Source organism: Styela clava, chromosome 15, assembly GCF_964204865.1.
Source record: "Styela clava chromosome 15, kaStyClav1.hap1.2, whole genome shotgun sequence".
NCBI classification, from domain to species: Eukaryota; Metazoa; Chordata; class Ascidiacea; order Stolidobranchia; family Styelidae; genus Styela; species Styela clava.
Window position 1 is genome coordinate 5,892,080 of NC_135264.1, and position 22,221 is coordinate 5,914,300.

The 22,221-nt window shown below is 34.7% G+C and overlaps 3 protein-coding genes and 1 pseudogene across 3 annotated transcripts; 3 read left to right on the plus strand and 1 right to left on the minus strand.

Moving 5' to 3' along the window:
• The first annotated feature begins 2 nt into the window (after window positions 1-2).
• LOC144411817 (ryncolin-1-like) lies at window positions 3-3,610 on the plus strand (annotated as a pseudogene).
• Window positions 3,611-5,420: 1,810 nt separating this feature from the next.
• Window positions 5,421-8,752, minus strand: LOC144411891 (uncharacterized). The gene is made up of 4 exons (XM_078109572.1): window positions 6,766-8,752; window positions 6,514-6,577; window positions 6,108-6,273; window positions 5,421-5,914 (listed from the first exon to the last, which is right to left on the minus strand). Exons 1-4 carry the CDS (start codon window positions 6,901-6,903, stop codon window positions 5,812-5,814), a joined length of 471 nt encoding a protein of 156 aa, XP_077965698.1. The 5' UTR covers window positions 6,904-8,752; the 3' UTR covers window positions 5,421-5,811.
• Window positions 8,753-11,809: 3,057 nt separating this feature from the next.
• Window positions 11,810-13,469, plus strand: LOC144411818 (fibrinogen C domain-containing protein 1-like; the record flags this gene model as incomplete). Its single annotated transcript, XM_078109421.1, has 4 exons — window positions 11,810-11,971; window positions 12,095-12,191; window positions 12,690-12,786; window positions 12,863-13,469. Coding segments are annotated over 4 exons (684 nt in total), but the record flags the coding sequence as incomplete, so codon positions are not given.
• A 4,814-nt stretch (window positions 13,470-18,283) lies between these two features.
• On the plus strand, window positions 18,284-22,155 carry LOC144411819 (microfibril-associated glycoprotein 4-like). The gene is made up of 6 exons (XM_078109422.1): window positions 18,284-18,563; window positions 18,826-18,882; window positions 19,333-19,484; window positions 19,605-19,701; window positions 19,989-20,085; window positions 20,168-22,155. Exons 1-6 carry the CDS (start codon window positions 18,290-18,292, stop codon window positions 20,490-20,492), a joined length of 1,002 nt encoding a protein of 333 aa, XP_077965548.1. The 5' UTR covers window positions 18,284-18,289; the 3' UTR covers window positions 20,493-22,155.
• Window positions 22,156-22,221: the final 66 nt, after the last annotated feature.

Consider the following 22,221-nt stretch of genomic DNA (forward strand, 5'->3'; position numbering starts at 1 on the left):
TCATGACAGATGGAGGAGGATGGATTGTGAGTTAAATCGATTCATTGTTATTTATAATTTAACAATTTTGTCGCGTACTTTTCTAATATTGAACACGAAATGGACGTATGGATAGTTTTGATATTATTATTTGTTATTGTTGTTGTATTCTTTTTTGTAGTTTCTTCTAGTTGCATTTTTCTTAAACTACTATTTTTAGGTATTTCGAAAATTACTGTGGAACTCTTTTGAAAAATTGATCGCTATCGCAAGTATATACCGTATATTTTAATATAAATCTCCGAGCGCATCAGTGATCGGAAATCTATCTGATCAATCTTTTCCATGAAAACTCATGCAAGCACACTCATCCAGACAAAGGTGTCAGATTAAAACTATCCCAAATCTTCGTACAATTAAAACTAAATCGATAAGGTATATAATTAAAAATAGAATGTTTTACAAAGGTATTTCAACGTCGAATGGATGGCTCTGAAGACTTTTATCGTGGATGGGATGATTATGTAAAGGGGTTTGGAAATACGATTGGAGAATTTTGGTTTGGTGAGTTTTTTATTCACTTGAATGGCATCAACCTTATTTTGCTGCAACAAGTTCCTAAAAATGTTGACAATTGAAAAATGCTCGAGATATACTTCATCGCGTCCATTTTAAATATATATATTGCTTCCTACCATGCAACCTTCAATGGTTGACGAAAAACTCCTGATCATAGTATGAAACATGAAACTTATGCAAACCAGAAACTGGATGACGATATTCTATAGAATCTATACAATCTGGTAAAAAATGAAAATTAACTCGCGGCAACTGTTAGACGTAATGACATCAGTCGATTACGTGAAGAGCACCATATATAGCTATGTGGACAACAATTTTAAAAGCCCGTATTTGTGTTACTGATATACATTATGAAGCCAGTACATTAAATTTTTAGGTTTAGAAAATATCTATCAGATGTCGAAAGATAAGACATATGAACTCAGAGTAGACATGGAAGACTGGGAAGGAAACAAAGCCTATGCAAAATATGGGTATGATTTCGAACCTTCAATTTAATGTAAACTTTATAATCAAGTTTATAAATGTATGTTTTTATATATCCTATTTTTTCTAGAGCATTCTCGATCGGTGATTCTTCAACAAATTATCGCTTAACGGTGGGTCAATACAGTGGAAATGCTGGAAATTCTTTAGAAGACTCCTATCAAGGACAACCCCTATACATCAAGGACGACCCTTCACAACGAAAGACGCAGATCATGACATAGTATCTTACAACTGTGCCGACACTTACAAGGGAGCGTTCTGGTACGGAAATTGTCATGCAGCAAATTTGAATGGGCTGTATATCAATGGAGGAAATGCGAAATATGGAATATCTGTTACCTGGAAAGCTTGGAAAGGCTATTATTATTCTCTGAAATTTGTTGAAATGAAAATGAGGCAAAAGCAGTAGCCGAATTATGCGATGAGTTTACATACAATATTTCATTATTCAGCATTTGTAAAATACAAACGTTTTATCTCCGCGATTCAAGTAGTTTTAATGGTCACAATGGCCATATATATGATTTTAGGAAGTGACAATGCTCTTTTGGAAATCCGATAGTCTGTTTACAAAGGGTCTAGCCACCCAAGGAGTGTTGTTCATACTTTATCGCTGTCATATAGACAGCGAGATTGGACTTTATGGCAACTGAACAAGATATATACTGCCAATGGAGTGCAGTGCTTTATGTAAAAACTTGTCCAAATTAAAAATGGTAATAAATGTGTATAGACCTGTATAATGCTTGTTCTTACAATTCTGAAAACAATATATTTGAGCGTGATGATAATCTTGAAAATATGAGATATACTAATACAAACAAATATGAGATAAAAGTAAAGAAAATAGGTCGAAAAAGATGTAGCGTAAGAACATCGCCTGTATGAAGAGACAATGGACAACATCCGTTCGATTAATAGGCTAAGGTAAAAATAATTAAAGTGAGTAGACGTTAGAAACATAGGCAACCAAATCTTTCAAATTTATGTGCAATAACCCTGAATATTGCAACCATGGTGGAACCAACGATTGTGCAGCCGTGCAGTTTCACGAACACGCAATCTTGCCAAGCAAGTAAAACCCTCCGAGGAATTGGTTTGCTATAAAGCCACATAATTAGTTCGATGGTTTGCTCTCATAGGTAAACTTTAATATCCAGCAGAAATGTATTGATTAGATAAAATACAGGGCAACAAAAACACGACCAACCTTAATATCAGTGATACAAAAGGAGCCTGTATTGGGTTACATTGATAGGGGTGTTCGGAGTCAAACATGAATAACCGGATATCTACTTTGGTGGAAAAATTATCAGCTTATATTATGACTCTGACTCGACACACTACTGTACACGTCCCTAATGTAATATAAGTGAATAACAAAAAGCTAAATACAGTCCCGCGACAATTTCTTGCACAGATTTCACAAATTATACACAAGGTTTTGCAAGCTAACGCAAAAAACCTTGCTAACGCTAGCCATTTAGGTATTAAAATTTAAGAGCTGAAACGCCTCAAATTTTAACTACTAATTAAACTAGATTCCAATCTGACTCCAGAATATCAAAGAATATGGGTTAGCGTGTAACTGAAATAGCTGTTAATTTGATATAACAGTAAGGATCAAGCGAATGTCTCTATAAGATTTTATTTCCATCGATATTATATGACAATAAACTTATGACACATAGACAACTCATACTTCTAAATTATTATTATTGACAGATGAAATTAGTTAAACAATTGTTTTCGAGAATCGCTTTTTAAAAAGGATCACATATATTTCATATTACTCGTTAAAATCGTCTTTCTCTTTTTTCTCTTAAAACCATCCGTTTTCACGGGGCAGGATCTTGCTCCGGCTCAATTGTTGCAAAACAATCCACATGATGGAAATCCATATACAAGAAGATGAATTATGCATATTGCTAATAATCAAATGCGAAATATTCATTTTGGCTACATTTAATTTCGGAAGTCAATAATAGAATGTTATCGAATTTTCCAATATTATGACGTTGAAAACTATTTTTAGTGTTGATGTCAATTTATTCAAAATTATCGGTTAATTTGTTACAGAGCATTTAACAGTATCAAGAAATGGACATAATGTATTAGATATGTGATGACACGTAAGTGAACCTTACGATTCCCTTATCTGATTAACACATAGGTTTATGTTTGTGTCGTACGAGCTCGGGTTTCTACTAAATTATATGCTGGCAGAAGTTTATGTTAATTCAATCGAATTATATATTTTGCAAAATAATTAGGATAAATATACACAGGAAATAAACGCTCCACATTTGGGTGAAAAATTATTGTAAAATTTTGCATGTTTACTTTTTGCTGCACCTATTGCTGTTTATAATTCAGATATCACGAATATCAACTCGATTAAGAAAATGACTTACTATTCCTTTTTACATACGAGTCTTTATTTTTAGAAAATATGATAGCATACAATGCGCCTAATTCTTTTCTTGATATTACTCTACCCAGGTTTCAAGCCTGATTACTAATTCATTCATAGTATACGGTCTTGAGTATTTATCCGAAATGTTCCATTTGAGTTTAGTATACTTTTGATTCGTATAATTTGTGAAACCAGTGCAAACAATTGTGACGAAACTGTATTTTGCTCCTTTCTATTTCCTTGTGTTACATTAGGGACAGATGAAGGAGGATGGAGAAGAAGAAACACCATAGTTTTCAAACATAGATATAATTTGATTAGATGAGACTAGGACAGGGAATGAATGGGTAATCAGTAAATCGTTCTTGGTCTCGGGTTACAAATAATTTTGACGGTTAACCGCTATTCCAGGTATCATTCCCTTTTCAAATGTACACTCATTTAATGATAATTAATTTGCACATATTTTTCCTTGTAATAAAACTAATGGGTGCTGCCAATAAATTATAACGAATACATATTTCGGAAATTATGACTGATGATGACAGTGAATAAATAGTTCCCAATCAAAATATATTGTTCATAAATCAACCATATTCGAATTACAATAATTTTAACAATGGCTATTGAATGCAAGTTTACAAATGCCGATTCTGCAAACGAAAATTAATATTTACGAAAAGTGCTGCCGACGCTTCACTGAATACAAAATTTAGACTTAAATTTATCATTCAAATTATGTCTGATTTCAGTATCAATAAGAATATAATACTTCTCATTATAATAAAGTAGTTTTATTCTTGCTAGTTACTAGACTAATCCATCAGGACAGTTACGAGTATTACTACGCCAAATTTACATGAAAATTCTGTAAAAAATAACTTAACAAACCCAATTTTCATATTATCACCCGTGAATTGAGGCAATGCTGTTTTCTCATGTGCTTTTAACACCAGCCGTTGTTAACTGACTCATTTAGTCCAGTTAACTGTCAAATTTTAAGTTTTTTTATTAAATTTCCAGTTATGTAGAAAAGCTAAACTTGCTTATGAATTTGAATTGAGATGATTTCCATAACTGAATAGAATTTTTATTGTAAGAAATTAAAACGTTCGGTTTGTAGATCACAGGTCTCTGCCACTTCCTATCTCAAGAACATTCAAATTGTCTGTAACAGTATGAACGAGAAAGCTGTATTATGGAAACGCGTCAACTCAACACATTGGCCCCGATGTGGTATCCGCTATGAGATATTAACTGCCTTCGACGTACTTTTCAGAAGACCATTATATTCATTGAATCTAGCATTACGTTCTATTCAGTAGGATGTTTTTTCAAACAAAATTAGGCATATCTTGAAGCAGTTCAATGACCGGAAAACAACGATTAGAATAACGTCATGGTGTATTTAACCGCCCCAGGGACAGACTGGAGCGAGCTAAATGCATTCGAAAATTAAGTTACCAACTCTCGTAAATAGCTGAGAGTGTGTAGAAAATTAAGATCAGACTTCTGTATTAAGTTCATATTCATAATAATATCTTAAATAGCATTAGGTGTAGCAGAAGGTACACAGGCGTAATTGAACGACAAAATTCCAGTTAAATATAAACCACTAGTTACTATCACTCTAAGAAATTTTTACCGGTAATCGCCTGGCATTACATATGACAGGGATGCAGCTGCGAAACTTTAATGCAATTTTAGCGTAAAAATTACAGGAATTTCCGGTAAAATCGCCGTTAATCACCCGTGAATTTCGCAGGATGTTACTAGTAATCCTTACAAGTTTTTTCCGGTAATTATTACCGGCAATCCGTAGTAATATTTACCGACGCTATCCTGTAAATTTACGTTTAAAATCCGGTGAACTTACATTCAAAAACCCGGTAAAAATCACCGTTATCCTCCTGGCATTACATTTTACCGGACATAATCAGTAAATATTACAGGCTATTATAAGAAACCGAATTTATTTACAAATAAAATGAAATTGGAAACTATGCGAATGAAACGGAAAGAAATTGTACAACAGTGATAAACCATGAAGAAAGAAATGGTGAAAACAGTAATAAACCCTGAAGAAAAAAATTGTATAAAAAAAACAGTGATAAACCATAAAATAGAAACACTGAGGAATAGAATGAGTGAAAAAAAACCTAAATTTCATAAAAACAGCTAAAACCTGAAAATGAGAAAATTCCAAATTTTTATATGTCAAATGGATAAGTCACATTATCATCTGAAATATAATTTAAACAGTGAAAAAGTGTAATCTGTCCAAAGCAGTGCAAGTTTCTTTGTATAAAGTTTGTGGAAGTTTTCATTGTTGATGGTATATTGAATTATTGGAATTTTTCCAGTAGGGCCTGAACTTTTGGGTGTAGTCTATTTTCATCAGTCTTCTTTTTTGAGCGGGGGGCATTGTCACCAATTCCTGCGAAGTATCTGAAATGGAATGTGTAAACAGGTTCAACGACAAATATACAAAAATAAAAATAACTTTTGACTAAGTTCTAATATTTTTAGCATTAAATACTTGCCGCCAACCAATCTAATGCCCTTGCAAGCCTGAATGCTCGCAGAGTATATCTAATTAAGTGATAATATGATTGTTAAACTAGCATTCAGAATAGCTCACCGTTGTACAAACTCGTACGTTTTCTTTGCCTCCTTCGGGTATTGCATATTGAAAACGTAATAAGATCCAAAGGCGCATGTCACTGCATCGAAGAAATCTGCACATTCAATATATAAAGACTTTTCCAATATTACATGTAGCTTTCTAGCATTGATAAGAGAGGTGCCTGAAAATATATTCAAATTATATTCTATTACAATTTTTATCAACATATATGCGTAAAGACCGGATATAAAGAAATTGTCTTTTTCCACATTGTGGGCACAAATGGCGTTCTGGATATTAGCCGTGATCATTCACATTATGTCAAAAAGCATGGGATGTCTGTGTAGATACAGACCAATATCATGAAGTGTATAGGTTATAACGTTTTTCTGATAAAATTAAACAAAAAAAACATTCTTACCACGAATGATAACTGTTGGTGTTGGCTGCACAACCTCACATATTCTCTCGTCTGTTACATCTTCCTATAGATGGATAAAATAAAGGATTGAGTAATGTATATGATAAAATATATCATTAAAATTCCCAAATATCACACCCCATATCGTTAACTGCCAGATGGACCTGACCAAATATTTAACTTACAAATTTAAAATAAACCTCACTAGGAAGAATAAGTAGTTTTTTTACACAATTCCAAAATTGTACCCACATCAAATATCTGGTAAATGGATGATAATTCCTCTTTGAAATAACATGCCAAGAGATCCAGAAATCTCAAAGTTTTTGGAGCTTTAGACTGATGCTTCTCACACTCGACCTTTATGGATGAAGCCAAGATCAACACCATCAGTTTCGAGAATTTTCAAATCATTCAGCAAAGGCTTGAAAATATCTTCAACGCTCGAAGATTCAAGATATTTTTCTTTCACCAGCAATACCAGCTGAATAGAGTTTATTTTGGATCGACAATATGGATAGATGTTTCCCAGAGACAAATAACAAGCCAGAATTTTATGCTTTCTTTTGGCAGATCCTAAGGGATTAACAATTTCGAAAGCATCTTGATATAGGATTATTTGAAGTCGAGGTAACGAGTTATTACATTGAAAAAATGTATTATTCATAATAGTTTCTCCATCCTTTACATCTACTTGATGTCCATCATTGCAAAGGGGATTCAAAAACTGTTGTCTGATAGAAGAAAATTTGAACAAAGCTCTTATAGACTGTAAAATTGGGACATATTCATAGGTTGCCGGCTCCAAATATTCACGGTTAGTAGAACGCCCTATATTGAAAGATATTGGTTCAACAAATGGAAATTGTCGTTTGTAAAATTGTTCAGGAGAATATTTCGTTCGGAGAGTGCCATCACTGATTGGATTTGACATTAGTGCATTAGAAACAGAACTCTGCAGCTCCTCAATTACGGATTCAGGAACACCCCCACTGGTTGAGATATTTTTGATGACATCCAACACAATTTCACTTTGTTTGATTATGAGCAATGATTTTTGGTGTATTATTTTGTCAATTGTGATACCGGGAACCAAATGTCTATATTGTAGAGATGCATAAAAAAGCGCACTTTGTTTATAAAATATTTCTGAAGGATTTTCTGATATTGCCACTGGTTCCACGTCGGAAAAGTTTGTTTCAGCTTCAGTATCTATGGATGAAGATGTTGCTCCACATATTGGATAATGTATGGATTTATGACAACGATAAATATGACTACAGAGTGATCTATAATTGCTGTAATCTTTCAAGCAGTTTATATAAGGGCAAATAATCACTGATCAAAATTTAGTATGAGTCTTCAAATGCTTCAAAATTTCTTTCAAATTATCTCCTTTGAAACTACAGGAAGCAATGCAGCAATTTTATTAACTTCCATGGATTATCAAAATTTAAATACTTTTCATGTGATGTTACTGTGTTAACAAAAATAAAATTGTGATTTTATATTTAGTCTACTACAATATTGTAATACCATAGACAATAATCAATCAATCAATAGAGCAGCGGTCTCAATATCCAGATATCACTGGAAAATAACAATCGGCTGTTTTTGTCACTAGATTTTAAACAGAAACAGCAGCTTACATACCGGTACCATACTGTTAGCTATTTTTGCCCTTCGATTTATAGAAAGTGTCAGAGAGTAGACAATATACACAAACATTTAAATGCTGAATGTACCAGAACATACCGCTACGACTGTACAACTGTAGTCTATCAGGATACGATATTCTATTACTACATTATCGGCATTCGCTGCAGATTATATGAACTCTGGAACAAATCAAACTTTAAAAGGGATGTACCGGTACACTTAATGTGACTTGCAGCCTTATACCAATACAGTCTGATAAAGTCCAGAAGTCATTGTACCGGTAGTTATTCTTAAGTTTAAAAAATACTTCAATAACTACTGAACTTATGTACCGGCAATCACTGAATCAGTTAAGACTATCTGTTAGGTACCGGTACCGTACATCACCAAAATTTTATTAGTTACCGTACCGTTGACCTTAACGTGGCCGATATCGGTACAGTCAGACAGTTAGTCTAAATCTGTAAATGCAGAAATGGGTAAAAAGCAATGCTGCAAGTCCGCAGGTCCGAAAAATATAAACTAGGAAACCCTAGCTCTTGTCTGATCTCAAAAACATATAACGGTACTGGTACCGTACCGTACCGGTATCCAAAACATGATGCAGTGATGGGGGGTCTTACTACTTACTGCAAGTGCAGTTTCAAGTATTCTGTGGCATCTGCAGCTGCCGCAAAACCATGGCGGTATTTCCATACCATGGCCGCTACGGCCAAACTCATGGCAACTGACTTTTTAGCTGCCACAAACCAGTGTCGAGCTGCCGTCACCGCGGCAGCAAATTGAAAACCAATGGCAGGTAAAATTTTGCTGCCGTAACCGCGGCAGGTGGGCCGTAAAGACAGGGCTGTCTATTATGGTGACAAATATTGTGTAAGTTGGAACGTTTTTCCTATGGATACAGTTTTGATTGATTTGAGGTTAGGGTTAGGGTTTAAGTAGATATAATTCCACATGATCAATTAAAATCTGGTACATTAATTTGTGAATATACCGTTAATACTGATTACTGAATACTGAATAGCGCTATAAAACCATGGCAAGAGCTGCCGCGGTTCGTTCGTGGCAGGAGCTGCCATGAAGTGGTAAAAACTGCGCCTCACTTACTGAATACAGCGCGAAACACCGCAAAGAGCGCGAAACAGCGCAAAATAGCGCGAAACAGCGCAAAACGGAGGAAAACAGCGCGAAACAAAAGGAAACCAGCGCAAAACAGAGGGAAACAGCGCAAAACAGGAGACGCAGTCATTACCACCTCCTGCCACGAAAGAACCACGGCGCCTCTCGCCATGGTTTTATGGCGCTATTTCCGGTATATTTACAAGGTTATGTACCGGATTATTGGTCATCATGCGAAATTTTATCTATCTTTTTGGTGCTCCAGAAGTATGTGCACCAATATGTCGCACAACCTGATTCCGCTACACACACACACTTCTGGAGGTCCCTTTTTACCTAACCCTAACCCTAAAGCCAACCATATCCACATGGAAAATGTTCTAAATTATAGTACCCAAAATGTGTCACCAGCAGGCCATTACAGCATTACTGGCTACATACGTTGGTTTGTGTTTTTAATTTGCTGCCGTGGTAATCCAACTCAAAACAAGGGGGTCTTACTACTTACTGAATACAGCGCGAAACACCGCAAAGAGCGCAAAACAGCGCAAAAGAGCGCGAAACAGCGCAAAATAGCGCGAAACAGCGCAAAACGGAGGAAAACAGCGCGAGCCCTCTGTTTTGCGCTGTTTCGCGCTCTTTTGCGCTGTTTCGCGCTCTTTGCGGTGTTTCGCGCTGTATTCAGTAAGTAGTAAGACCGGTGATGGGTACGGTACCGTACCAGGGTACGGTACGATAGATCAGTATCGTATTCTACGGTACAGAAGTATCGAATCCTATTTAGACAGTAATAGTTGGCACTAAAACAAACACAACACATACATTATGACATTTGCAAACCCAAATCTGCATATCGCCCAACTATCCTGCTTCCGGTACGGTAACAATAACAACTGACGATAACCAACAAACGGACAAAGAGCATCGCTCAAAGTCCAATTTTACAAGTCAAAAGACAAAGAATCGGATGGCGTGATAATTCACGTGATTGAATACCGCCTCTTATTGGCTGCTGTCTTTTAGCAGTGTGCGCACGCAGTGTTATATACTGCCCCGCCCCCAATGCCTGTAATATTTACCGTTTTTTTTTCGTAAAATCCGTTACCGACTCATTTTTGTAATTTTTTACCCACAAAATGAGGGGAAAATTTACCGAACATTTCTTAGAGATTTTAACTATAGTTAAAATGTATCTTCGAGTATCGTTGAGTATATTTTACAAAACGTTTTATTCAATTGAATAAAAATATACTTATATTATATATTACAGATAAATTAACAGTAAAATGAGCTCATACGACATATTCATCGTTCTTGTACTTTTATTGTACAGTAGTAGTTCAGTCTTAAGTCAAGAAGACACCGGACTCTGTACAACGATTTACGAATACTGCAAACTACATCAAACAAGCGGTGGCCAAAGTGAATCATGTGCCAATCAGAACACAAAACCTGGTCGGGTTGGAAAAACTGGTCCACGTGGTATGCCGGGACAAAAAGGAGAGCCAGGAGTCGTTGATTACAATCGTGTCAATACCAAAATATCAGTGGACATTTCAGGTACTATATTAATCATTAAATTCATACATTTGTCCTGGTGTTTTTGATATTCATGGATGCAGACGATTATCCATTAGTTCATATAATCAAAATTAAATATTTAATAATAATATTACCTGCAATTACATGCTAGAATAGCAAAGATGTAATTGAGAATTAAACAAGTAATAAGTAATACAGTATATGCAGTTTGGCACAGTCATGTATAATAAGTAAATACATCTAGCCCAATCAACTACCCATTTTTAAGCATCCGATTTTCGGCACCCATAATCAACACACAACTTATACACATGTAATATTGGTAAATTAGTAATAACGATTAGTTTCTTTTCAACATTGCAGAAAGGAAATGCGTCTGAATGAAAAATACAATAAGTTGGAAGAAGAATTATTCAGAGGTAAAAATAATATTTAAATCGTACGACATAAAGCGATCCCGTAGTTGGCCCAGTTAGGTTTCGCCTAATAATAGCTTTTGCCCTTACGCCCCTGAATACTCTATGTTGGTATCTTCTCAATACATTCATCAAATTGGATTTAATTCCTGACATAGAGCCTTGTTTTAATCTAGCGAATATGTAGACGACACAAATTTATTTTCGATATATAATCGACAAGACAGCAACGTTTGGACAAATCTAAATCAACTAGAAAAAGTAATGTGAAAATATGCTGAACGCTGATTGTTTAGCCAATACAAGATTCAAGCTTGCACCGGCTCTCTGACACCGATAAAGTAAATGTATGCTCTGGCAAATTTTGTTTTAAGCAATTTTGTATGGAAAAATAAAATACCGATAAATTTGAATATTAGACACGAATTGATTGTGTATTCGACCCCCCCTTTTGTCCATAGTTACCATAGAGTAAAATTATGCCTGAAAAAGGTGTCATGGGAAAGTTGTTTAGGAAAAAACACCATGACATTAAAAATATGCGCGGAACAATTGAATAATTATATTTAGATCGTTATTATCCGGATAGTTGTCGAGGATTACACAAACTCAATTCTCTTTCTTGGAATGAAACCGGAGGAGTTTTTGAAATATATCCCACTCCGGTTTCTGAAAAGATTGAAGTTTACTGTGATCTCATGACAGATGAAGGAGGATGGATTGTGAGTTGAATCGATTCACTTAATCAAAATAGAATTTAGAAATAAAAAATTATCTAAAATCTCTATTTATAATGAAAACAAAACAAATCAAACTTGACTTAAAAGTTGGATGTTTTCACAAAGGTATTTCAACGTCGAATGGATGGCTCTGAAGATTTTTATAGGGGATGGGATGATTATGTAAATGGGTTTGGAAATACGATTGGAGAATTTTGGCTTGGTGAGTTTTGCCTATTCACATAAATACCATCGATGGCCTTCAATAAATATACGAATAGATGTGCGATGTGCATTTTTTTCGTTTAAGGACATGGATAATGTGCGTCCGGATACGTGAAAAATCAGCAGAAGATTTTTTTTTTGTTTCTGATCATTTTGTTCTAATTTGCTTCGCTCGGTAATGTAGGCCTACTTAATTATTGAAAAACATTTCATTTTTCCCATTGATGAATAAGACAAATATGTTATATCCTAACTTATTCCTCTTAAACGCATCAACGCATTCATCAGGATTGTTCACGGAAAGGTTATTTCCGTGGGAATCTTACTAATCTGGGATCTTAAGAATTTATCTCGGGTTGTGTCGATGTAAAATTTATAGTTTTCGAGTTTTTAACTTGTTACGAAGAATGATCTATCATAGGGTTCTCAATCCGCATTTCCCGATTTTAACGTGTAATTTTAATTCATTTTGAGAAAAACTACAAAATTTTATTAGGTTTAGAAAATATCCACCAGATGTTGAAAGGCAAGACGTTTGAACTCAGAGTAGACATGGAAGACTGGGAAGGAAACAAAGCCTATGCAAAATATGGGTATAACTTCGAACATTCATGTTAATTTAAAATCACGTTTATAATTGATTGTTTTTGTATGCTCTAATATTTTCAGAACATTTTCAATCGGCGATTCTTCAACGAATTATCGCTTAACGGTCGGTCAATACAGTGGGAATGCTGGAAATTCTTTAGGAGACGCCCAACATCAACGACGACCCTTCACAACAAAAGACGCAGATCATGATACATATCGTGACAAAAACTGTGCTGTCACTTTCAAGGGAGCGTTCTGGTACGGAGCTTGTCATAAAACAAATCTGAATGGGCTGTATATCAAAGGTGGAAAGGCACAATACGCAATCTCTGTTGTCTGGTATGACTGGAAAGGTCATGAATATTCTTTGAAGTTTGTTGAAATGAAAATGAGACAGAAGCAATAGACGAATTTTATATGGTTTACATATAATATCCATTAGCCAGCATTTGTAAAATATATACTTTACAACAATATTAATAATAACTTATACAAATCGAGAGTTTTTTTATGATGGATATATTAAATAGATTCATAAAGATTTCTTGATATACTCTAGCTTTTTTATATTAACAATAGCTAGTTTATCGCATATCGTTTTGTCGCTCTTCCAATGCAAATGATCTTGCAATGTTTGCAGAAGTTCAAGCTAAGTAATGGACTATGACGTGATCAATCAATATTAATATTGACAAATTGCAATAAATTTATATATATATATATATATATATGATCTGCAAACGTTGAAGGGAAGTTTTGGAAAATTATTTGCGCCTGGCCGATAATCTTTTTTTGTATATTGCATAATGGGCATGCCATTTCGTTTGTTCCACAAAAAGCCACGTTTCTCAAATTGCTTTGAAATATGACATAAAAAGGATATCAACTGGGCCATCGTATCAGAGTGTGACGCTTTCAATTCATCAAAAATAGGTGTGAGCAGTTTTGAGAGGAAAATTCATTATTTTTTTCATATATTGACTTAAATCTTACGTTAAAGGACTATTTGGCATCCCTGATAATTAAAGGTAACATTACGGAACGGGTACCCAAACCAATAATACGGTCACAGTATATTGAATACATTGATCTAAGCGTGCAATCTTACTACAAATCTATTACGGCAGGGGTCGGCAACCTTTTGTCGCTCGTGGGCCAAAATTAAGGTTGCAAGTCATTGGCGGACCGCACATATTTTTAGAAAGTTGAAAAATCGAACGGATGATACTCTTTTATCATAAAAATTAAGCAGTGATACATCTCTCGAATAGAATATAGATTTATTTCCTCATTGCATCTCATAAAATTCCATTTGAATATTTTCGGCGCCATTGAACCCTTTGCACTTAGCATCAACTTTTCTGCGTTTTGTTGCCATTTGCTTAATTATAATTAAATTATATGCTCAATAAACGAGTAATTGTGAATTATATAATCGTTAGGTTATAATACAAAAAATATATTTGTCAAAACGAATGTTTTGTTACCATAATTTAGTGAAGCGTCGCGGGCCGAATCCGGCCCGCGGGCCGTAGGTTGCCGACCCCTGTATTACGGCATAATACTTGTTTCGTTTCTCTTATTATACCGTGATACTCAAGTAACATACTATCATTTTTTGACCACGTTGAGATGAATTGAATTGAAAAATAGGTTACCTAACAAAAATTATACCCGCTATTAATGCGTTACCTTTTAGTTCAATTGCGATAATTGACAAACGAAGCGTTGGCAAGTGGATATGAAATTGACGAAGGCTTGGGGAATGCGCCGAAACATTCAGTGATTCCTTCAATTTGTCTCCCGCACTTTACACAGCGCCGGGGGATTTCTCAATGCTTCCTATGCTTCCGAAATGCACTCAGGCTTGAATCCTACGAATACTCCGACACTTTTTCAGGCAAATTATACAAAATCTCATATAACTATAGCCACTGAAACAACGCCATCCAATCGTTCTCATGACTATGTTTTACGTTTTAATTTTATTTATTATCAAACCAGATATATGTAATCATTTCCTAATTCCAGACGTAAGTCCACTTTCGCAGTTTTGCAAAAAGAAAAAATGAGCACTGGATAAATCATCAATAATAATTGTAAACAAGACGTCCAATGCTAACGAGTTCAGCAAAATCTGAAGTTTCGAGGAAATGGGTAGGTAATTGGAAGTTAATTGCATCCTGTTGAAATTAGGTTTGGCTTTATTGGAAAGTTTAATTTGAGTTTTTAGAAGTCAGCTTGTTATATTTTAAATGAAATTCGCTAGGTAGGCAAATGTATCTAAATTTCATAAACCCCTTCATTGATAACCAAATATTAAAGCAATTGCTAAGTGCTTGTCAATCATCTTTTTTGATTGAGAATTGGAACCAAATCACGCCCAGCCGTGCAGTTTCACGAATGCACAATCTTGCCAAGTCTGTATAGAACCCTCAGAAAATTTGGTGTTTTACAAAACTACAAAATCTTCATTAAACAAAGATGCGATCTGCGGTCAACCCAGTTATTCGTATCTGGCCCTCCTGTATGGGAGGTTGTACAACCCTGAAATAGAGCATAGCTTCATGAGTATAAGCATTTTCCTTATAGAAAGAAGATATTTTTGAGCAAAGGGCATCTTAGCATGACGCAACAATTTTACGAATGTCGTCGTCTTGCCGATAGACTAGGATTCTTAGAATGGACTCAGCCTTTGTAGCAAAGTCTTTCGCAAGGCATTGCACGCTAAACGAATGGCTCACACTTCCACGTGTCCCATGCAGAGTTGGATCAATTGTAATTTGTAATCGATGTAATTAATTACAGTTTTTCGTGTAATTGTAATGTAATTGAGGCATTTTCATTCTGTGTAACTGTAATTTGCTAAAATTTTGGCTCAATTACACTTTCAATTAGACCAGGGGTCACCAAACTACGCCGTCCTTTCATCTGGCCCGCAATGACACGAAAAGGGCGAAATATTTTTCCAAGGATTGTTTTGCGAGAATCGCCTTCCTTTTTTATTTCGTAGCATTAGTCAATCAGCAAGATCCGAAAAAGTGACGTAACAATATGCCTTTTCGCATCCGTTAAGACACTCAGACAGTTTTTCAGTCGTGGTCGTAAACAATACCTCATTTTGTGATTTCGAATGCTATTCGATAGTTTGCATTTTGACGAAAACCCATTAATGCATTGGAAGAAAAAATCAGAAGAATTTCCCAGGCTTGCTTCTTTAGCCAAGAATTATTTGGGACTAACATCAACATCAGTCCCTTCAGAAAGAATAAATTTATTGGGGTCAGAAACTTTTCGCGGCCTAATTTTCATCCAGTGCAATCCAACAGTTTTTAAGCAAGTGAAACTGTAAATACGAATCAAAATATACTAGTCAGGTTAGTGGCCACAATGATCGTTTTGACCAAAACTTTTGGTATTTTGTGTTGTTGTTCTTGTTCTTTGACATAGTTATTGAAAAGTCGCTTTTCTCTTCGATTACTGGACCAAATGCTTTGTGAAATTTTCAGTGGTTGAAGATGGAATTTTTTTCTAGAAGGATATTACTTTTTTCATTTCTAAATTTCGTATAAAATCGGATATTTCGTCCAAGATTTTGCTGTATTATTTTATTCATGGGAACACTGGCTGTCTGATTTGATTCTTGCTACGCGAAACTCGGAATTTTTTTGAGGGTATCGGCAGCGTCAAGGGTAAAAACTGCTTCACTCTGTGTAACGTGTCCATATATTTGAGCATTGCTTTGTTGTAATTGTAAATGTATTTGTAAATGTAATTTGATATTTTTTGCACGGAGTAATTTTGATGTGATTGAAAAATTTAAGGGAGTAATTGTAATGGTATTTGTAATTCAACTGAATTATTGTAATTGATCCAACTCTGGTCCCATGTTGATGGTGCTGCATAAGTCAATATAGATGAAGCTACCTCATTTTCATCACAGCCTTTTCAAACAATTTTTTTAACAAATCTCTGAAGTCTGAACAAACAACCTATACCACTGAAGAATGGTTAATTAAAAAAGAATATCTTTTTCAGACGGGGAAACATTGATTTTAAAAAACAACGTAGTTTTCAAAAGTAGTCATATTCTATTTAGATAGGACTGGAAATAAGTAATCAGTAAATCGTTCTAAGATGATCACGGGCCATTCCAGGTAATATTCCCTATTCTAATTTACACTTACCCAATAATTATTAATTTGCACAAATTTTTTCTGGTGGTCTCTAATTCAAAATAATAAAATGCATGGACGTCACCAAGAAATCCTAACAAATACAAAATCAAAAATATGATTGTTGGTGATAATTGTACAATAATGATAAGTTCAGAATTAGTTGGCAGTTGAAATATATTGGTCATATACCTATAATTAAATGACACTAATTAGTATATTCGGGAGGTAGTGCCGAAGGTTTCAAATTACCATATTTCCCGTCCACTGAACTCGAAATTATGGCATTTAGGGTTATACTTGATTTTCGTATCCATATGATTATAGTACTTCCTGTTACGAAGTACTTTTCCAGTTACATCTTGCTAGTTACTAGACTGTTTCGATGTGTTACTTCGGCAAATTTACATGAAAATGCTGTAAATAATAACGTAACAAGCCCAGTTTTCATATTATCACCCGTGAATTCAGGCAATGCCGTTTTCTGCTGCGCCTTTAACACCAACAGTTGTAACTGACTCATTCAGTCCTGTTACGGTCAAATTGTTTTCTTTAAAATTCTAAGTTATGTAGAAAAGTTAGTTATTGTAAGAAATTGAAACGTTAGCTTTGTAGCCTTGTAGGTCATAAGTTTCTGCCACTTCCTATCTCAAAAACATTCGAATTGTATTTGGCAGTATGAACGAGGAAGCTGTATTATGGAAACACGTCCACTCAACTCATTGGCCACGATGTGCTATCCGCAATGAGATATTTACTGTCTCCAAACGGCATTCGACGTCACTTTCAGAAGACCATTATATATATTGAATCTAGCATTACGTTCTATTCAGTAGGATGTTTTTAAAAACAAAAACTGGCATACTGTGAAGCAGTTTAATGACCGAAATGCAAAGATTAGAATAACGTCATGGTGTGTTTACCGCCCGGGGGATAAGCTAAAGCGAACGAAAGGCATTCGAAACTTGAAGTACCAACTTTCATAAACAGCTGAGAACGTGTAGTAGAATTAGTAATCAGACATCCATCCTGGGTAAAACAGGATAACAATATCCAGCGCATTGTATGCTTTAATATTCATTATAAATACAGTTCAAGTTGTATTTGTCAATTAACAAGGAATAGTAATCCAGAATTCAAGTCACAATCATGATATATGAATTTTAGATAGCAATAAGTGTAGCAGGAAGTACACAGGCGTATTTTTAGGGAAATATTCAATCAAATATAGATTACTGATTTGAATACCTCTGTATATTGCTAACTATATTTCTACAAAACGTGTTGTTAAATTGGATGAATATATATTTCCATTATCAGATATATTAAAATGAGCTCATACGACATATACATCGTTCTCGTACTTTCATTGTACGGTATTAGTTCAGTCGTTAGTCAAGAAGACACAGGGCTCTGCACAACGATTTACGAATACTGCAAAATACACCAAACAAGCGGTGGCCAAAGTGAATCATGTGCCAATCAGAAAACAAAACCTGGTCGGGTTGGAAAAACTGGTCCACGTGGTATGCCGGGACAAAAAGGAGAACCTGGAATCGTTGATTACAATCGTGTCAATACCGAAATATCAGAGGACATTACAGGTACTATATATATGTAATATTAAATTCATACATTTGTCCCGGTCTTTTCTAATTTTCATGGATTCAGACGAGCAATTCGTAATATGTAATATATACAGTATAGTCAGTTTGGCACACAATCATATATAAGTAAATAAATCTCGCCCAATCAACTACCCATTTTCAAGCATCAAATTTTCGGCACCTGTGATTAATTTACAACTTATCCGCATGTAATATTGGTAAATTAGTTTTAGCAATTACTTTCTTTTCAACATTGCAGAAGCGGAAATGCGTCTAAATCAAAAATACAATAAGTTGGAAGAAGCATTGCACAGAGGTAAAAATGGGTATTTGAAGTCATGAAGCGATCCCATAATTGGCTCAACTTGGTTTCGCCGAATAAAAACTGTCGCGATTACGTCCTCGACTACTGGGATTCAATTCGTGACATGTTACCGTATGTCGGCGACACAAATATATTCTCGGTATAAAATCGACAGAGCTAAATCAACTAATAAAACTAATGTGAAATTTTGCTGAACGCTCAATGTCTGACCAATAAAAGATTTAAACTTGCCTCCGTTCTCTGACACCGATAAAATGTATGCTCTGGCAAATTTTGTTTTAGGCAATTCTGTATGAAAAAATACCAATAAATTTGAATACTATACGCGAATGGATTGTACATTATAATATCATTTTTCAATTAATGTAATACGTTGTTCCTGAAAAAACAACGACATTACATTAAAAATATATATATGCAAAATTTCATAATTTTATTCAGATCGTTATTATCCGGATAGTTGTCGAGGATTACACAAACTCAATTCACTTTTGTGGAATGAAACCGGAGGAGTTTTTGAAATCTATCCTACCCCTGTTTCTGAAAAGACTGAAGTTTACTGTGATCTCATGACAGATGAAGGTAGATGGATCGTAAGTTGAATCGATTCACTTAATCAAATTAGAATTTGTTGAAAAATTATCTAAAATCTCCATGTATAATAAAAACAAACCAATTCAAACTTGACTTGAAAGTGTAATGTTCTCACAAAGGTATTTCAACGTCGAATGGATGGCTCTGAAGACTTTTATCGTGGATGGAATGATTATGTGAATGGGTTTGGAAATACGATTGGAGAATTTTGGCTTGGTGAGTTTTTTTTATCCACTTAAATGGTATCAACCTTTTATGCTGCAACAAGTTACTTATAAATGCTGTCAATAAAAAAATAAACAAAAAAATGAAATAAAAAAATGGAAAAATGCTGGAGATATATTTCATCCCGTCCATTTTAAATATCCATATTCATGTTGCCCATATCCCAATATTAACCTCAACAGAGAGATTAACAGACAGTTATGTGAAATGCACTATATAGCTATGCGGACAACAAATTTGACAAAAAAAAAAAACGTATTCACGTTACTGATTTTTAGGTTTAGAAAATATCTATCATATATTGAAAGACAAGACGTATGAACTCAGAGTAGACATGGAAGACTGGGAAGGAAACAAAGCCTATGCAAAATATGGGTATGACATCGAACCTTCAATTTAATGTAAAATCTTTAATCAATTTTTAATTGCATCTTTTTATATACTCTATTATTTCTAGAACATTCTCGATTGGCGATTCTTCAACAAATTACCGTGTAACGGTTGGTCAATACAGTGGAAATGCTGGCGATTCACTTGGACATTCTCAACATCTAGAGCGACCCTTCACAATTAAAGACGCGGATCATGATACATCATCTGACAACTGTGCTGTTACTTTTAAGGGGGCATTCTGGTACGGAGCTTGTCATGCAACAAATTTGAATGGAGTGTATATCAAAGGAGGGAAAGCGAAATATGGAATATCTGTGGTCTGGTATAGTTGGAAAGGCCTGGAATATTCTCTGAAGTTTGTTGAAATGAAAATGAGACAAAAACTGTGAACTACAAACTTACTACATTCATGAAGTAAATTTACACATATATAGTAGACATGATTTAATTTAGTATATTCAACGAAAGCACGCAAAAAAGAAAAAAAAAATGAAAACTTAGAAATCAGAGAAGGGGCATAAGGAAATTTAAAAAGTGTTAACACTAGCAAATCTCATGAACCACACAAAGTTATATAAACAACAATTCTTTACTTTTGATGACATCATTACACAAAATTTCATATAGAAAACCGAATCCCATAGAGTCCACAGACACTTTAAAGATAAATAAAAAGAGAAAGCCTTGTGAAGACAACAACGGTCTTTTTTACCAATGAAAATTTCTCAGCAATTGTTCCAACAACAGCATGAATAATAACAAAACGACCCTAAGGTCCACATCGTACCCAAAATCGCATCGTAAACAACATAGTTCGATGATTGAGCATATATATGGTCTTTGATTGAGAGAGGTTAACAGTGACAAAGAGCGACTTTGAGCGACATAAGTGAAGCATTGATAATGACGTCATCAGTGTCATCTTACACCCGCTTTCTTGGAGAAATAGCAACAATATCTACACATGTAAATACAACAGTAATTCACATTATAGAAATGTTAATTGGGATTGTTCACTCCAAGTATACAACAATTTGTCATCAATCAGCATAGGATATGTCACTCAAATGGCTGTATAAGTATATTCGGACGCATATCACGTTTGTATGTACACCAAATAAATGAATGTATATTGAATTGACTATACGTAGACATTGGTTGTATATGCATATGATTTGACTTAGATATTCGCATCGAATAAACACATTCATTTGTATATAGAGTTGACTATACATACGTATGGCATCGGCTTATTATGTCCATGACTTAAATAGCTGTAGGCCTATGAGTATATTGAGTTGACTATATATAGATATATACATATAACTAACATTGTCTGTGTATGTACATTACATGAATGAACGTATACAGTATGTATATTCAATTGGCTGCATATGCATAGGAGATAAGCTATGTATGTACATTATCCAAATGGCTGTATTTGTGTATTAGGTTTTCTGTTTATGCATATAACATTGACTGCATATGCACACTTAGTTGGCTCTGTATGTATATGAGTTAGCGGTATATGCATATTTTGGCTGTATATGTATAGCACGTTTCCAACCTCACTCGCTTGAATGGACGTCAGCCCATTTGTCAGAATTGTGTAATTTTTATTAGCTGAACTCTATACATATATCTGTAACGCAACATTTTATTACACAAGCATGTGACGGATTTTCATTGCCAAAAAGTTTAGTTAGAGTTATTACCAAAGGCTAGTTCATCGCATCGCATCGTTTTTTCTCTCCTTCGAAACGATTGATCTTGCAATGTTTGCAGCAGTTGAAGCGTGGTAATGGAATATCACGTGATCTCGGGCATCGTGCGTCTTGAAGGAGAAATCTGATATTTAACGACTGCAATAAATTTGTATATAAATGTTCTATAAACGATGAAGCGAAGTTTTTGAAAATTATTTGCGTCTGGCCGATAATCTTTCTCTGTATATTGCATAATAGTCATGTCACATTTCTTTGGTGTCACAACAAGCTACGTATTTTAAATTACTCTGAAATATGATATAAAAAATAAAGGATATCAACTGGGCCATGTCGTATCAGAATGTGACGCTTGCAATTTTTAACCTAAATAGGCGTGAGCAGTTTTGAGAGA

What these genes read in the sequence shown, in the direction of transcription:
- LOC144411891 (XM_078109572.1), bottom strand. Translation starts at nt 6,903, where the DNA reads ATGGTGTTGATCTTGGCTTCATCCATAAAGGTCGAGTGTGAGAAGCAT. An exon ending in ACCAACAGTTATCATTCGTG is followed by an intron (nt 6,274 to 6,513) that starts GTAAGAATGTTT and finishes ATATATTTTCAG; the next exon opens with GCACCTCTCTTATCAATGCT. An exon ending in ACGTACGAGTTTGTACAACG is followed by an intron (nt 5,915 to 6,107) that starts GTGAGCTATTCT and finishes ATTCCATTTCAG; the next exon opens with ATACTTCGCAGGAATTGGTG.
- LOC144411819 (XM_078109422.1), top strand. Translation starts at nt 18,290, where the DNA reads ATGAGCTCATACGACATATACATCGTTCTCGTACTTTCATTGTACGGT. An exon ending in GGAAGAAGCATTGCACAGAG is followed by an intron (nt 18,883 to 19,332) that starts GTAAAAATGGGT and finishes AATTTTATTCAG; the next exon opens with ATCGTTATTATCCGGATAGT. An exon ending in GATTGGAGAATTTTGGCTTG is followed by an intron (nt 19,702 to 19,988) that starts GTGAGTTTTTTT and finishes ACTGATTTTTAG; the next exon opens with GTTTAGAAAATATCTATCAT.